The sequence below is a fragment of the Ischnura elegans genome, chromosome 13 (genome assembly GCF_921293095.1).
Source record: "Ischnura elegans chromosome 13, ioIscEleg1.1, whole genome shotgun sequence".
Lineage (NCBI taxonomy): Eukaryota > Metazoa > Arthropoda > Insecta > Odonata > Coenagrionidae > Ischnura > Ischnura elegans.
The window spans coordinates 6,441,964-6,459,079 of NC_060258.1; the positions used below are offsets into that span (position 1 = coordinate 6,441,964).

The 17,116-nt window shown below is 45.9% G+C and overlaps 1 protein-coding gene across 1 annotated transcript in view; it reads right to left on the bottom strand.

Moving 5' to 3' along the window:
• Positions 1-9,711: 9,711 nt before the first annotated feature.
• Positions 9,712-17,116, bottom strand: part of LOC124170418 — a 38,458-nt gene continuing 31,053 nt past the window's right edge. The window contains exon 11 of the mRNA XM_046549139.1: positions 9,712-9,792. Within this exon, the coding sequence (XP_046405095.1) occupies positions 9,712-9,792 (81 nt within the window). The remainder of the gene's footprint in view (positions 9,793-17,116) is intronic.

Here is a 17,116-nt window from a genome sequence, read left to right on the forward strand (position 1 = left end):
TACTCAAAAGAGAAGCAGCCACATATATATTCTGAAGATATTTTATGACAGCAAAAAACGGATACCCTCAAATTCTGTAATTTTTCTATGCAATAATAGTGGTAGAACTAAACTGTGTAGAAGCTGCCTTCTGCTACTGCCTTGTGACGTCACGGCCAATATTCAACATGGACACCCGTTTTCGCGGCCTTTGAATTTTTCCATATTTCAGACGGTCATCTCGAATAAAGTATTCACTATTAGGATTTAAACTGTGGTTTTACGACATTATGTTATTCTGAACTCTAATTTAAGAAATGTGTTTGGTGCATTTGAAACACTAGTGCACTTCCCTATTGTGTTTCTTCCAAAATTCTGAAGGGATGACTTCCTGTAACAACAACATATCAATATCATTTACTAGAAAACAATTAATCACTTCCTCCACTTTGTGTCTCGCGGAGATTCCGCGTATATTAAGGGACCCGATCTTTAATTTACTCATTTGGATTCTTTTTGAGAATCCTTTATAATTGCACTCTTAATTTTAGCTGCACTTTTCCTTTTTGGGATTTGCAAAATCAAATAATTCGGATTCTTACACATTTCTTTTTTTTTCTTTCCTCCCGATCATCAGCTGTTTCCGAGCCGGCTTCCTCTTCAGTCGGTAGGTCCCTACCCGCTTCTTTCCCTTCGACGGCCTCCCCACTCTCCCCACTCCCCTCCCAAACCGGTATTTCCCTTCCCTCAGTTTGAATTCCTCGTGGCTTCACAGCTGTGTCGGCCGAATCCCTCTTCCCACCCCCCACATCTAGCTCGCCTCTCGGCTCATCAGGCGTGTCTGTGGACACACTCCCCTCACTTTCCCTATCTCTATCCCCCTCTCCTGGTTCTCCAGGCGAGGCACACTCCTCACTCCCCTCCCTTTCCATAATGAAGGCCCAGTCTATTGTAAGTTCTTCAATAACCGAGTCCCCTTCCCTTTTCTCTGAGGCTCCCTTTTCCTGCCCCAAGGAAGCTTGTGTGCTCGACTCAATACAACTGGTTGTGGAAGGTTCCATTTCCTTCTCCTCGATCTTCAATTTTTTTTTACATTTTTGACGTCTTTAGCCCTATTGTCTTTTTCCATACTCTTATCCAAAACGGGAGCAGAGCTATCACTGTTCTTCCTCACCCTCCCATCTCGTTTCCCCCTACCTCCCCTTCTTGCCTTTTCGGCCTCGTCATTTTCGGATTCCCTGGGCATATCTGAGTTATTCAGCCCACTTCCCTCGCCCGAGAGTTTTTCCTGTTGATGACATATTTCCATTAACTCCTCCTCCTCATTTGTCATGGCTTTCGCCGCGTCACTATACCCCCTTTTCAAAACCACCGTGAGATTGAGACATTTACCCTCAAATTATCCGTGCCCCCACATTTTGAGCACGTTTGGACCTGCCCATCGTAATGAATTAGAGCTCTTTCCCCGGCCAAATTTAAATAGCTGGGAATATTTTTATCCAAAACCATCTTAACTCTCCTGTTTCCGTTCTTAACTTTAAACCTGTGTTCCCCCCATTTTGTCTCGGTGTAATCCACAATTTTGCCATAGTCTTTTAGGATTTCACATACCTCTTCCTTAGTAACCTCGAAGAGAAACATGCTAACACGGACGAAATTTGTCCAATTTGTCGCTGGTTCCACTCTTACCAGGCCTCTTCTGTTCTTCTTTGATGGGAAAGGCACCAGTCCTTCAGCCTCCATAAGGATCCTCTGGACGGCTTCTTTGGATGTCATCTTTAGAAAGGCTGTTTTCTCGAACGGCCCAAATTGTAGGCCCAAAAGCTCTTCCTCCTTCACTCCTATCTCTTTTTCAATGAACTTCATTAGCTCATTGCTAGTTAATTCGTTAACCACTTCGGTTAGCGTGATCTTGATTATAGATACACGATATCGGGGCATTATTACAAACAAAAAGCCGTCACGTATCCGCGCACTGGCACTGTTAAAGCAAGAAAAACTAGCGCTGCTGCGCCGCGTAAGGTAAAAAACAGAACACTATCGCGTTCACCGAACGAGACCGAGGCCCGGGCGATTGCTGAAGCAAGCGCCGGGCAGCGAAACCTGTTTGATCGGGCTAACGGGACGAGGGAGCTCGCGAAAAACACGTCCGCTCCGTAGGTATAGCCGTTGGCGAGTGCATCACCGAATCCTTAAAAAGTTATCATTAAAAGAGTGATTTTAATGAAGAGTGCAACCGGCAGTGGTGGCCTGGTGGATCGATGATCGCCCAGTGAGCGGAGGAGTACAATGTTGAGGCCGAGGGAGAAGGAAGTGGAGGAGGTAGAAGGAGATGGAGGAGGTAGAAGGAAGTGGAGAAGGTAGAAGGAAGTGGAGGAGGTAGGAAGAGGTGTAGAAGGTAGAAGAAAGTGGAGCACGTAGAAGGAATAGAAGGACGTAGGAGGAAGTGGAGGAAGTAGAAGGATGTGGAGAAGGTAAAAGAAAGTGGAGGAGGTAGAAGGAAGTGGAGGAAAGATAGGGAGGGGGAGGAGGGAGAAGAAGGGGAGGTCAGAGAAGGAAAGAGAGAAGGAAGAAGGAAGGGGAGGAGGTAGAAGGAAGAGGAGGAAGCAGAAGGAAGTTAACGAGGTAGAAGGAAGTAAAGGATGTAGAAGGAAGTAAAGGCTGTAGAAGGAAGTGGAGGAGGTAGAAGGAAGTGAAGGAGGTAGGAGAAAGTGGATGATGGAGAAGGAAGTGGAGATGGTATAAGGAAATGGAGGATAAAAAAGGAAAAAGAGGAGGTAGAAGGAATTGGAGGAGGTAGAAGGAAGTGCAGCAGTTAGAAAGAGGTGAAGAAGGTAGAAGGAAGTGGAGGAGGGAGAAAAAGGGGATGTCGGAGAAGGATGGGGAGGAGGTAGAAGGAAGTGGTGGAGGTATAAGAAAGTGTAGGAGGTAGAGGGAAGTGGAGGCCGTAGGCGAAAGTGGAGGAGGTATCAAGAAGTTTAGGAGGTAGAGAAAGTGGAAGAGGCAGAAATAAGTTGAGGCGGTTGAAGTAATTGGAAGAGGTAGAATGTAGTGGAGGAGGTTTAAGGAAGGGGAGGCTGAATAAGGAAGTGCAGGTCATAGAATAAAGTGGTGGAAGTAGAAGGATCCGGAGGTGGTAAAAGGAAGTGTAGGAGGTAGAAGGAAGAGAAGTAGGAAGAAGGAAGTGGAGGAGGTAGAAGAACGTGGTGGAAGTAGAAGGAAGTGGAGGAGGAAGAAAGAAGTTGAGGAGGCAGAAGAAAGTGGAGGAGGTAGAAAAAAGTGGAGGAGGAAGAAGGAAGATGAGTAGGTTGAAGGAAGTGGAGGAGGTAGTAGGAAGTAGAGGAGGTATAAGGAACTGCAGGAGGTAGATGGAAGTGGAGGAGGTAGAAGGAGATAAAGGAGGTAGAAGTAAGTGGTGGAGGGAGAAGGAAGTTGAGGAGGGAGATGGAAGTGGAGGAGTCAGAAGAAAGGGGAGGATTCAGTAGGAAGGGGAGGAGGGAGAAGAATAAGAAGAAAGAGAAGGAAGGGGAGAAGGGAGAAGGAAGAAAAGGAAAGAGAAGGAAGGGAAGGAGGTGGAAGGAAGTGGAGGAGGTAGAAGGAAGTGGAGAAGGTAGAAGGAAGGGGAGAAGGTTGAAAGAAGTGGAGGAGGTAGGAAGTAGTGAAGGAGATAGAAGGAAGTGGAGGACGTAGAAGGGAGTGAAGGAGGTAAAAGGAACTGGAGGAGGTGGAAGGATGTGGAGGAGGTAGAAGGAAGTGAAGGAGGTAGAAAGAAGTGGAGGAAAGAAAGGTAAAGGGAGGAGGGAGAAGAAGAGGAGGTCAGAGAAGAAAGGGGAGAAGGGAGAAGGAAGGGGAGGAGAAAGAAGGAAGGGGAGGACGTAGAAAGAAGGGGAGGAGGTAGAAGGAATCGGAGGATGTTGAAGGAATTGGAGGAATAAGAAGAAGGGGAAGTCGGAGAAGGAAGGGGAGGAGGAAGAAAGAAGTGGAGGAGGGAGAAGGAAAAGGAAGAGGTAGAAGGAAGGGGAAGAGGTAGAAGGAAGGGGAGTATGCAGAAGGAAGTGGAGGAGGTAGAAGGAAGTGGAAAAGGCAGAAGGAAGTGAAGGAGGTAGTAGGAAGTAGAGGAAGAAGAAGCCAGTGGAGGAGGTAGAAGGAAGTGGAGGAGGTAGAAGAAAATGGAGGAGGAAGAATGAAGTGGAGGAGGTAGGAGGAAGTGGAGGATGTAGAAAGAAGTGGAGGACGTAGAAGAAAGTCAGGAGTTAGAAGAAAGTGGAGAAGGTAGAAGAAAGTGGAGGATATAGAAGGAAGTGAAGGAGATAGAAGGAAGTGGGGGAGGGAGAGGGAAGTTGAGGGGGGGGATGTTAGTGGAGAAGAGAGAAGGAAGTGGAGGATGGAGTGGGAAGGGGAGGAGGTAGGAGAAACAAGAGGAAAGAGAAGAAATGATAGGACGCTGTAAGAAATGAAAGAGGGAAAAGGAAGGGGAAGAGGGAGGAGGATGGTCAGGAAGGAGAAGGAAGCGGAGGAGGTAGAAGGAATTGGAGGAGGCAGAAGGAATTGGAGAAGACAGAAGGAAGTGGAGGACGTAGAAGGAAGTGGAGGAGTCAGAAAAATGTTGAGAATGTAGAATTAATTGGAGGAGATGGAAGGAAGTGGAGGATTCAGAAGAAAGTGGAGGAGGTAGAAGGAAATTGAGGAAAGAGAAGAAAGGAGAGGTGGGTGAAGAAGGGGAGGTCGAAGGAGGAAGGGGAGGAGACAGATGGAAGGGGAGGAGGTAGAAGGAAATGGAGGAGGTAGAAGGATGTGAAGGAGGTAGAAGGAAATGGAGGAGGTAGGAGGAGGTAAATGAGGTAGAAGCAAGTGGAGGAGGTAGAAAGAAGTTGTGGAGGTAGAAAGAAGTTGTGGAGGTAGAAGTAAGTGGAAGAGGTATAAGAAAGTGATGGAGATAGGAGGAAGTGGGGGAGGTAGAAGGAAGTGGTTGAGATAGAAGGAAGTGGATGAGGTAGAAGGATGTGAAGGAAATAGAAGGCAGTGGATGAGAGAGAAGGAAGTGGAGAAGGTATAAGGACGTAGAGGATAAAGAAGGAAGTGGAGGAGGTGGAAGGAAGTGGAGGAGGTAGACGAAGTGGAGGAGGGAGAAGGAAGTGGAGGAGGTAGAAGGAAGCGGATGAGGGAGAAGGAAGTGGAGGCGGTAAAAGGAAGTAAAGGAGGTAGAAAAAAAGTGGAGTAGGAAGAAGGAAGATGAGAAGGTTGAAGGAAATAGAGGGGGCAGACGGAAGACGGTGAGGTAAAAGGAAGTTGAGGAGGTAGAAGGAAGTGGAGGAGAGAGAAGGAAGTTGAGTAGGAAGAAGAAAGTGGTGGAGAAAAAGAATATGGAGGAGGAAGAAGAAAGCGGAGGAGGTAGAAGAAAGGGGAGGAGGTTGAAGAAGTTGAAGAGGTAGAAGGAATTTTTGGAGGTGGAAGGAAATGGAATAGGTACAAGGAAGTGGGGGAAGTAGAATGAAGTGAAGGAGGTAGGAGGAAGTGAAGGAGGTTGAAGGAAGTGTAGGTGGTAGAAGTAAGAGGATTAGAGAGAAGTTAGTGGAGTAGGTAGAAGGAAGTGCAGGAGGTAGAAAGAAGTCGAGGACGTAGAAGGAAGTCGAGGTTGTGGAAGGAAGTGGAGGACGTAGAAGGAAGTGAAAACGTAAGAAGTAAGTGGAAGAGGGAGAAGGAAGTTGAGGAGGAAGATGGAAGTGGAGGATTGAGCAGGAAGGGGAGGATGGAGAACAAGAGAAAAGAGAAGGAAGGGGAGGATGGAGAAGAAGGGGATGTCGGAGAAGGAAGGGGAGAAGTCAGAAGGAAGTGGTGGAGGTAAAACGATGTGTAGGAGGTAGAAGGAAGTGGAGGCAATAGAAGGAAGTGGAGGAGAATGAAGGAAGTGGAAAAGGTAGAAGGAAGTGGAGAAGGTAGGACTAAGTGAATGAGGTAGAAGGAAAAGGAGGAGGGAGAAGGAAGTGGAGGAAAATGACGGAAGTTGAGGAGGTAAAAAGAAGTTGAAACGGTAGAGGGAAGTGGAGGAGGTAGAAGGAAGTGGAGGAGGTTTAAGGAAGTGGAGAAGGTAGAAAGAAATGAAGGATAAAAGGATGTGGAGGATGTAGAAAGGAAGTGGAGGAGGAATGAGAAGTGGAGGAGTTAGAAGAAAGTGGAGGAAGTAGAAGAAAGTGGAGAAGGTAAAAGTTAGTGTCGGAGGTAGGAGAAGTGGAGGAGGTAGAAGGAAGTGGAGAAGGTAGATGGAAGTGTATGACGAAGCAGGGAGTGGAGGAGGTAGAAGAAAGTGTGGAAGTAGAAGGAAGTGGAGGAGGTAGATGGAAGTTGAGGAGAAAGAAGGAAGTGGAGGAGTAAGGAGAAAGTGGACGAGGAAGAAGGAAGAAGAGGAGGTTGAAGGAAGAATATGAGGTAGAAGGAAGCGGAGGAGGTAGAAGAGAGAGGAGGAGGTAGAAGGTAGCGAAGGATGTAGAAGGAAGTTGGGAAGGGAGATTAAAGTGGAGGAGAGAGGTGGAAGTTCGGGATTGAGTAGGAAAGGGAGGAGGGAGGAGAAGAAGAGGAAAGAGAAGGAAGGGAATGAAGGAGAAAGTGATAAAAGAAACAGAAGGAAGGGGAGGAGGGAGAAGGAAGTGGAAGTGTAAGACGGAAGTTGAGGAGGATGGAGGTCGTGGAGGAGGTAGGAGAGAAAGGGGGATCTAGAAGGATGTGGAATAGGTATAAGTATGTGGAGGAGGTTAAAGGATGGGAAGAGCTTGAAGGAAGTGGAGGAAAGAGAAGGAAGGGGAGGAGGGAAAAGAAGGGGAGGGGGTTGAAGGTAGGGGAGGAGGTAGAAAGAAGTTGAGGTTGTAGAAGGAAGTGGAGGAGAAAGAAGGAAGTGGAGGATGGAATAAGAAGGGGAGAAGGAAGAAGAGGATTGAAAAGGAAGGGCAGGAGGGAAAAGGAAGAAGAGGAGGGTGAAGAAAGTGGATGACGTAGAAGTAAGTGGACGAAGTGGAAGGAATGGAAGGAGGCGAAGGAAGTGGAAGATGTATTACGAAGTAAAGGGGGTAGAAGCAAGTGGGGGTGGGAGAAGGAAGAAGAGAGGGTAGAATTAAGTTGAGGAGGTAAAAGGAAGTGGAACAGGTAGAAGGAAGTGGACGACGTAGAAGGAAGTGGAGGAGGTAGTTGGAATGGGAGAACACAGAAGCGAGTGGAGGAGGTAGAAGGAAGGGGTAAAGGCAGAATGAAGTGGAGTAGGTAGTATGTAGTAAAGGAGGTTAAAGTAAGTTTAGGAGGTAAGAGGAAGTGGTGGAGGTAGAAGGAATTGGAGGACGTAGAGGGAAGTTGAGGAGGTAGACGAAAGTGGAGGACGTAGAAAGGTGGAGAGGAGGTAGAAGGAAGTGGAGGAGGTAGAAGGAAGTGGATGAGATAGAAGGAAATGAAGGAGGTAGAAGGAAATGGAGGAGGGAGAAGGAAGTGGAGGAGGGAGATGAAAGTTGAGGAGAGAGATGGAAGAGGGTGAGGGAGAAAAAAAGAGGAAAGAGAAGAAATGGGACTTGGACTTGTTTTTTATTTAACCTGGCCCGGGTGAGGCCACAATCCGGCCCCCTCTTCCCCCGGGCCAGGGGTCTTTTACAGTAGATGTTTCGTAATTTCAATTAATTGACTGGCACGTAAGTCAGTAAGTCCATAAAACAAATGTGATGCCTTGAGGTGGTGTTACAGAGCTGTCAAGTCTTGAGGCTGCTGCTATCTGGAGACACTCCTTGCCTCCGCTGATGTAATCGCAGCAGCCTTCGTTAGTGGGCACCACGGGACTCACCACTGTTACATAATAAATAACGATAAAAAGACATAGATTAAAGATAAAATCGTAAGACTTTGATATATAGTTCTATATACAGGATCAGAGATATCCTCAGAAATGTTATGAAAAGGAGTCTTTTGGATTGAATAAAGTTTGAGCATCTGTTTCTACAGGAATCTCCTTACGGAGACGCAGCTTGAGGGCCTGGAATTTAAGTCCTTTTTTAGAATTTTAGATTTTCTAGAAAACGCATACCAATTGTTCCTAACCGTCACATATAAGGCATGCAGGTCAACATTAAGATCATGTAAATATGATTTGATGTCAGTTTGGTCATTAACATCCTTTAAGACTTTATTGACTATATCATCATCGACCAAAGGCAAGTCATCCTCGTCAGTGTTACCAGGGTCAGAAACTGACTCATCACCAGAACTGTTATAACTAGAAGTCAGGTCGGCCATGTCTGAGTCATGGCAGTCGTCGTCATTGGAAGATAGGCGGTCCTCTGTCTCCACCACCGACCTCTTCGCCTGGAATTCGGTGGGTGAGTCAGGACTCCGTTTTGGTGGTCGATGAGCTCCATCCCCGGAAGGCCTCGGTACTCCCTCCAACGCAGAGATCTCCGCGACCGAGGACCGAGGCACCTCCGCGACCAGCGGTGCTGGATTCTCGGGAGAAGGGGGCGGTGTGGGTAGAGTGGGAAGCACCGTGACTGCCTTCACGGCCGGAGCAGGTGTGGGAGACTTCCCACGCATGATGTCGCATCGCGCCTGATGGTGCCCCGTCCTCCGGCACGTGGTGCAGACGATGTCATCGAGGTTAAGGAAAACCGTGTAAACGGTCCCGGCATGTTCCACAGGTAAGGAAAAGGGAAGATCCGCCAGGTTGTCCACTACCACGTGAGCTAGTCGTCTGAACCCCAGCCAGCCGAGGGTCTCGACAGGAGGATCGAACGCAGGAGATCGACCCCACCACACGCCCGTACTGCGCGAACATGTTGTGGAGAATCGAAGAGGGTATGTCTGGTAGAACATTTGAAAGAAAAATCCTAGTTGCTCCTGACACATATTTCCTAAACTTATAGGATTTCCCCTGATAACACAAAGGGAAAGCCGAAACAACCCTTTCGGCGTGAGCCAAACTTTTGAGGTAGACGCAAATCCTATTATTGCTGATCTTGGATGCAAATTTAATATCACGAGGGTCCACAACAGACAAAATGGGTATGAGGTAATTATCAAGCGGGACATTCTCGACTGCCTCACACACCACAGCGGTGCGCTTATTCGGCACATCACCAACGTCAGAATAGGAAAAGGCTGGCATCCCGGTAGCGTTGGCGGTAGCTGTGGCGTAGGTTGTTGAGGTAGAAGTCAATGAGGTCGAGTCAGGAGGAGATGGCTTTTTAGTGGAATAAGGGGAAGGAGGACAGGTAGGCGGTGGCTGGATCTCAACATCCGTTAGCGGGGGAGGTGGAGGGCTTAACGTGGAGGACTTCAGTTTTTTCGTGGGCATTGCAACTGAAGTAGAAGAGGCGGTCTCGTGGATGGACGATGACGTGGGAGAAGATGGGCAATTTGACCAAAATTTGCCCTCACACTTTTCCACTTCCCGACATGGTACCTTGAAAGCAGAAGAGGTGATCTCGTGGGTGGACGATGGCGTAGGAGAAGATGGGCATTTTGTGGAATGGCTTTTCGTAGATTTGGAGGGAGAATGATAAGTGTCGGGGACGATTTCGGCCGCTGAGGGGGAAGGAGATCGAGAACGATCGCCCCCGATCTGCGACACACCGAGATCACTGGCAGATGATGCCTTCTTTTTACGTTTACGGCCAGCCCCCCTGACTGATGACTTGTTTTTGCCCACCATAGCGCACCAGACTAGTGGACACTACCTCAATTCACACACGACAGCGCACCGGTGAGCTAAAGACGGTGTATGCACTTGAGGGACACTGCAGGCCCGTGGTCCAACAGAGGGTGGTACGTTAAAGTACCACGCATAAACTGAATTAAGATTTAAAAAATGAAAAACTCGGCACCCAAGAGCAGAAGAGGCTCCGGTTCACGGTGAAATAGTAGTAAGCACAGTGAGAATAACGTCGAATCAAAAAATATGCCTCTAATGAGGGGTGCCAAAAAACATGAAATAAAGTCAAAGTCAAAAAACACTAATATTTGAAAAAGGGATTGTTGGCCTCCTAATTAACACAGGACGATCGCAATACCACCAGGACCTTGAGAAAATTATTCAGAACACAATTCTGGGGCTCTAAAGGGAGGTTATAATGAGACACCAGTTAACAAAACAAAAGACGATCGCCGATCACTTCGAAAACATCGAAAAATAACCCCAGATTATCACTTTTGGAGGTAAATGGCACACAGAATAATAGAATTAGATGATATAGATGTCCTACACTGGATATAAACACTTGGTATGAAACTTATAAGAGATAATTACGTAATTATTAGAACAGGATCACATGTTCACTCATGAAACATAAAACTTCGAAAATAACCGAAACTTAGGCACAGAATGACACTAAAGGGGTGAAATATAACAGAATAGTAACTCCGGAACACTGATTACCCTCGATCAGGACGGATTTTCACTAAAATAAGGAATTATAACATAAAAACCAATTCGGTAAAACTGAACACTTAATCCACTTGTAATCGGATGAAAAATGCACTTAAGAGAACGAAACTTTCACAAGCGCTGTAGAATAAACGGCATTGGAATCACACAAAATCACTCGGTGGCCAAAGCCAACCCTTAAGAATGTCGACTTTGAAAAATCTCGGTAGCGGCTGGGTTGTGGCAAACACAAAAAATGCCACAAAAACGCCAAAAATGGGTGAATATCGGAGATTTTCACATTGGTCAGCAGCGGACACTTTCACAATCGTTGCTGACACTAGCAGCGTTAGTTTATCGGCGAATTACCCATGAAATCAGAGGATATACGGGAGCGGCACTTGGACACGTGTGACTCGTGTGGAGGAGGGAGAAGGGAGTGGAGAAGGTAGTGGGAAGTGGGGGTGGTAGAAGGAAGTGGAGAAGATAAAAGGAAAATGAATAGGCAGAAGAAAGTGGAGGAGGAAAAAAATTGGAGGAGGAAGAAGAAAGATGAGGAGGTAGAAGACAATGGCGGAGGTTGAAGGAAGTTGAGGAAGTAGAAAGAATTGGCGGTGGTAGAAGAAAATGGAGGAGGTAGAAGGACGTGGAGGAAATAGAAGGAAGTTAAAGAGGTAGAAGTAAGTGGAGGAGGTTGAAGGAAGTGGAGGTGGTAGAAGGAAGTGGAGGAGGTAGAAGGAAGTGGAGGACGAAGAACGAAGTCGAGAACGTTGAAGGAAGTGGAGGAGGTAGAAGAAAATGGAGGAGGTAGAAGTAAGGGGAGGAAAGAGAAGGAAGTTGAGGAGAAAGATAGAAGTGAAGGAGAAAGATGGGAGTGAAGGATTGAGTAGGAAGGGGAGGAGGGAGAAGATGAAGAGGAAAGAGAAGGAAGGGGAGAAGTCAGAAGGTAGTGGTGGAGGTAAAAGGAAGTGTAGGAGGTAGAAGGTAATGGAGGCCATAGAAGGAATTGGAGAAGGGAGAACTAAGTGGATGAGGTAGAAGGAAAAGGAGATGGTAGAAGGAAGTGGAGGAAAAAAGGATGTGGAGGAGGTAGAAAGGAAGTGGAGGAGGAATACGAAGTGGAGAAGTTAGAAAAAAGTTGAGGACGAGGAAAAAAGTGGAGGAGGTTAAAAGAAGTGTAGGAGGTAGAAGGATGTGGAGGAGGTAGAAGGAAGTGGATGTGGTAGAAGGAGGTGTAGGGCGTAGCAGGATGTGGAAGAGGCAGAAGAAAGTGTGGAAGTAGAAGGAAGTGGACGAGGCAGAAGGAAGTTGAGGAGGTAGAAGGAAGGGGAGGAGGTAGAAGTAAGGTGAGGACGTAGAAGGAAGTGGAGGAGGTAGAAGGAATTGTAGGAGGCAGAAGGAATTGAAGTTGGCAATATTAATTTTGGGACATAGAAGGAAGTGGAGGAGGTAGAAATACGTGGAGGAGGCAGAAGGAAGACGAGGAGGCTGAAGGAAGTGGAAGAGGAAGAACTAAGTGGAGGAGGTGAAGGAAGGTATAGAGGTTGAAGGAAGTGGAGGAGGCAAAAGAAAGTGGAGGAAGAAGAAGAAAGTAGAGGAGGTAAAAGAAAGTGGAGAAAGTTGATGGAAATTGAGAAGGAAGAAGGAATTGGCGGAGATAGAAAGGAATGGAGGAGGTAGAAGGAAGTGGAGGAAGTGGAAGTATATTAAGGGGTAGAAGTAAGTGGAGGAGGATGAAGGACGTGGAGGTGGTAGAAGTAAGTGGAGGAGGTAAGAGGAAGTGGAGGAGGGAGAATGAAGTGGAAGAGGTAGAAGGAAGTAGATGAGGGAGAAGGAAGTGGGGGAAATAGACGGAAGTGGAGGAAGCAAATGGAAGTGAAGGAGGTAGAAGGAAGTGGAGGAGGTAGAAGGAAGTGGAGGATTTGCAGGAAAGTGGAGGAGTTAAAAGGAAGTGGAGGCGGAAGAAGGAAGTGGAGGAGGTATAAGGAAGTGGAGGACGTAGAAAGAAGTGGAGTGGGAGAAGAAAGTTGACGAGAGAGAAGGTAGTGGAGGAGGTAGAAGTAAGTGGAGGGGGTAGAAGGAAGTGGAAGAGGTAGAAGGAAGTGAAGGAGGTAGGAGGAAGGGGGGGAGGTAAAAGGAAGTGAAGGAGGTAGGAGAAAGTGGATGAGGAAGAAGGAAGTGGAGAAGGTATAAGGAAATGGAGGATAAAAAAGGAAATAGAGGAGGTAGAAGGAATTGGAGGAGGTAGAAGGAAGTGGATCAGGTAGAAAGAGGTGAAGAAGGTAGAAGGAAGTGGAGGAGGGAGAAAAAGGGGATGTCGGAGAAGGAAGTGGACGACGTAGAAGGAAGTGGAGGAGGTTGAAGGAAGGGGTGAAGGCTGAAGGAAGTGGAGGAGGTAGTATGTAGTAAAGGAGGTAGAAGTAAGTTTAGGAGGTAAGAGGAAGTGGTGGAGGTAGAAGGAAGTGTAGGAGGTAGAAGGAAGTGGAGGCCGTAGGCGAAAGTGGAGGACGTATTAAGAAGTTTAGGTGGTAGAAGAAAGTGGAAGAGGTAGAAAGAAGTTGAGGCGGTTTAAGGAGGGGGAGGCTGAATAAGGAAGTGCAGGTCATAGAATAAAGTGGTGGAAGTAGAAGGAACCGGAGGGGGTAAAAGGAAGTGTAGGAGGTAGAAGGAAGTGAAGTAGGTAGAAGGAATTGGAGGAGGTAGAAGAAAGTGGTGGAAGTAGAAGGAAGTGGAGGAGGAAGAAAGAAGTTGAGAAGGCAGAAGAAAGTGGAGGATGTAGAAAAAAGTGGAGGAGGAAGAAGGAAGATAAGGAGGTTGAAGGAAGTGGAGGAGGTAGAAGGAAGTGGTGGAGGTAAAAGGTAGTGGTGGAGGTAGGATGAGGTGGAGGAGAGAGAAGGAAGTTGAGTAGGCAGAAGAAAGTTTAGGAGGCAAAATAAAATGGAGGAGGAAGAAGAAAGTGGAGGAGGTAGAAAAAAGTGAAAGAGGTTGAAGGAAGTTTAGGAAGTTGAAGGAATTGCCGGAGGTAGAAGGAAATGGAGGAGGAAGAAGGATGTGGAGGAGGTTGAAGGAAGTAGAGGTGGTACAAGTATGTGGAGTAGATAGAAGGAAGTGGAGGAGGTAGAAGAATGTGGTGGAGGTAGAAGGAAGTGGAGGAGTCAGAAGGAAGTGGAGGAGGTAGAAGGAAGTGCAGGCGTTAGAAGGATGTGGAGGACGTTGAAGGAAGTGGAGGAGGTAGGATGAAGTGGAGGAGGTAGAAGTAAGTGGAGGAGAGAGAAGGAAGTTGAGGAGGTAGATGGAAGTAGAGGAGAGAGTTGGAAGTGTAGGATTGAGTAGGAAGGTAAGTTGGTAGAGGAAGGGGATGTCGGAGAAGGAAGGGGTGGAGGAATTAGGAAATGGAGGAAAGAGAAGGAAGGGTAGGAGGGTGAAGGAAGTGGAGGAGGTAGAAGGAAGAGGAGGAAGAATGTGCAGGAAGTGGAGGGGGGTGAAGGAAGGGGAGGAGGTAGAAGAAGGAGGAGGAGTTAAAAGAAATTGGAGGAGGTAGAAGGAAGTGGAGGACATAGAAGGAAGTGGACGAGGTAGAAGGAAGGAGAGAAGGCAGAACGAATTGAAGGAGGTAGAAGGAAGTTGAGGAGGTAGAAGAAAGTGTGGAAGGGAAAAGTTGGTGGAGAAGGGGAAGGAAGTGGAGGAGAAAGGAGGAGGAATAAGAGTAGGTTCAAGGAATTGGAGGAGGTATAAAGAGGTGGAGGAGGTAGAACAAAACGGCGGAGGTAGAAGAATAAGGAGGAGGTGAAGGAAGGGTAGTAGGTAGAAGGAAATAGAGGAATAAGAAGGAGATTGAGGAGGTAGAAGGAAGTGGAAGAGTGAGAATGAAGTGGAGGAGGTAAAAGAATGTGGAGGAGGGAGAAGGAAGGGGAGGGGGGAGAATGAAGTGGAGGAGGGGCAAGGAAGGAGAGGAGGTAGAAGGAAGTGGAGGAGGTCGAAGTTATTTAGGAGGTAGAAGGAAATTGAGGAGGTAGAATAATTTGAAGGTGGCAGAAAGAAGTGGAGGAGGTAGAAGGAAATGGATGAGTTGGAAGGAAGTAGAGCAGGTAGAATGAAGTGGAGGAGGTATAAGGAAGTTGAGCAGGTAGAAGGAGGTAGAGGAGGTAGAACAAAGTGGAGGAGGTAAAGGAAGGGGAGGAGTTAGAAGGAAGTGGAAGAGGTAGAAGGAAGTGGAGAATGGAGTATGAAGGAGGGGAGGGAGAAGTAAGGGGAGGAGGTCGGAGAAATGTAGGAAAGAGAAGGAAGGGGAGGAATGAAAAGGAAGTTGAGGAGGTAGAAGGAAGTGCAGGAGGAAGAAGGAAGTGGTGGACGTATAAGAAAGTGTAGGATGTAGAAGGAAGTGGAGGAGGTAGAACGAAGTGGAGGACGTAGAACGAAGTGGAGGGGGTAGAAGGAAGTGGAGGCGAGAGAAATAAGGGGAGGAGGGAGAAGGAAATGAAGGAAATAGAAGGAAGTCGCGGAGGTTGAAGGAAAGGGAGGAGGTTGAAGGAAGGGGAAGAGGGGGAAGGAACGGGAGGAGGGAGAAGGATGGGGAGGAGGTTGAAGGAAGTGGAAGACGTAGAAGGAAGTGGAGGAAGTAGAAGGGAGGGGAGAAGGCTGAAGGAAGTTTAGGAAGTAGAAGGAAAGGGAGGAGGCAGAATGAAGTGGAAGAAGGAAGTGGAGGAAGTGGAGGCGGAGTGCTTCAGTAAGGCATGCAGAAGAGGCTGAGAAATCTGGGAAGGCATTTTTCGGCTTTAAGGGTGTGAGCCTACTCTCGAAAATCATGCCTGACTATGTAAATGGTTGTGGAGTAGATGTAATGCACTCTGTTTTTGGTGGCACTGGAGGAAAAGTTCTCATGAAGCTTTGGTTTAGCCCAAATTTTAAATCTGAGTCATTTTCACTGCATGGTCATACTGATTTGGTGTCTATGAGACTTGCTATTGTCAAACCCCCATATTTCCTGTCTCGCACTCCATGACCTATAGAAAGTCACTAGCATACTACAAAACAGCTGAGTATAACTACGGTTTTTTTATTTTTCAATACCAATTTTGCATGATGTTCTACCAAATAGAATGCTCCAGAATTATTTGAATGTTGTTCATGCAATATTCTTGTTAAACTCTCTATCTGTGTCTGACATTGGTGTGGCTGAAACCTTATTGATAGATTTTGTAAAAGGCTTTAGCAAAATTTTTGGTGATCGCTTTATATCAGCAAATGTCACTCAAATTAGCATTTAGCCGATCATGTGAGGAAACTTGGTCCATTATTGGTTATTTCATTCAAGTTGTTTCCCATCGGAGCCTATTCTTGGACAATTGAAAAAGTTTGTGTCTGGGAAAACTCACGTTGCTATGAAAATAGCAGATATGTTTTTGCTTTTGCGGTCATTTCCTATGCATGTTGGTTCCTTGCCACATGACTGCAGTGCAAAAGGTTATGCTGAAAATCTAAGTGCCAAGATTATCAGCACAGAAGAGATTGACCCCAAAAATTTTGTCGTTGGTGCTCTAAAACCTGTTTTTTCGGTGTCGGCATTCATGTAAAAAGCTATAGAAAAAATAGAAGAAATGCCCTTCAGTGATATTTGAAAAATATGGGTGTTTGATAGACTTTATAAGGATGTAGTGGATTATGTCACAGAAATCTATTCTATAAAAGGAAAGCATTACTCCTCTTTTGTTGTGTTAGATGATGGCTCGTTTTGTGTCATTGAGTCATCTATTAAACTAAAATCTTGTTGTTGCGCCATCAAATGCATTTGTGAAGGGGAATTCATAGCTATTGTTAGAGAAGACAAAATCTTTACTTCTAGTACCTTGCCAGAAAATATCTTCATTAATGACGTATTAGTAACATCAAAAGTAAAAAGTATTGCCATTAATCGTATTGCTGATATATGTGTTATGGTGGAAGTTGGCAATAAAACATTTTGTGTGGAACGGGTAAATAAATTCGAATAAATCATTGCAAATTCTTTCATTGATTGCTAACTATTTGCCCGAGTCCTATTTGATATTTCAACCTTCGTTTCTTCTGTTATAATTTCATTTAATATATATTTTTTCCTCCTGTACATTTTTTACTACCCACCTCTGCTAGATTCTTTTATGTAAAATACTTTTGTTATCAGGTGATCTCAGCATTCTCTTCGGGTTTTCACCGCGTTTGTGGGTTTTGGCGACAACAGTTTCCAACAGTGTCAGACCTTCGACCTGAAGACGCTGACTGCAATGTCAGTGAAACTGTTATCGCGAAAACCCAACAGACGCGGTGAAAACCCGAAGGGAATGCAAATATCATCTTATCAACGCAGCGAAAATCTTTGAACCTACTTTTGATATCAGTCTAAATTTATTTTGTCCCCCTTTGTAATGCCGTCAAAAGAAAGCAACTCCCCATGTTGTATGGTTATGTGCAGTGGGTACCCTTGAACCTATATGCAATTTATATATGAGATAACATGTTTGAAGGAAATAAAGGAGTAAAACTTTCTCAGGTTCTCTATTATATTAACTTCTTCTTCGTAACTTAATATTAATATAATAGTGAACCTGACAAAGTTTCACTCCATTATTTCCAATATGGAGAGGTTTCACAAAGTTAAGCTTGATTTAATCAGTTACACATGTATAAATTTTATCTCTTCTTGAAAAAAAGTAATGTGCATAAAAATTTACCACTCCATAGACTGTAACATATGTATATCGCATGTCATTTGTC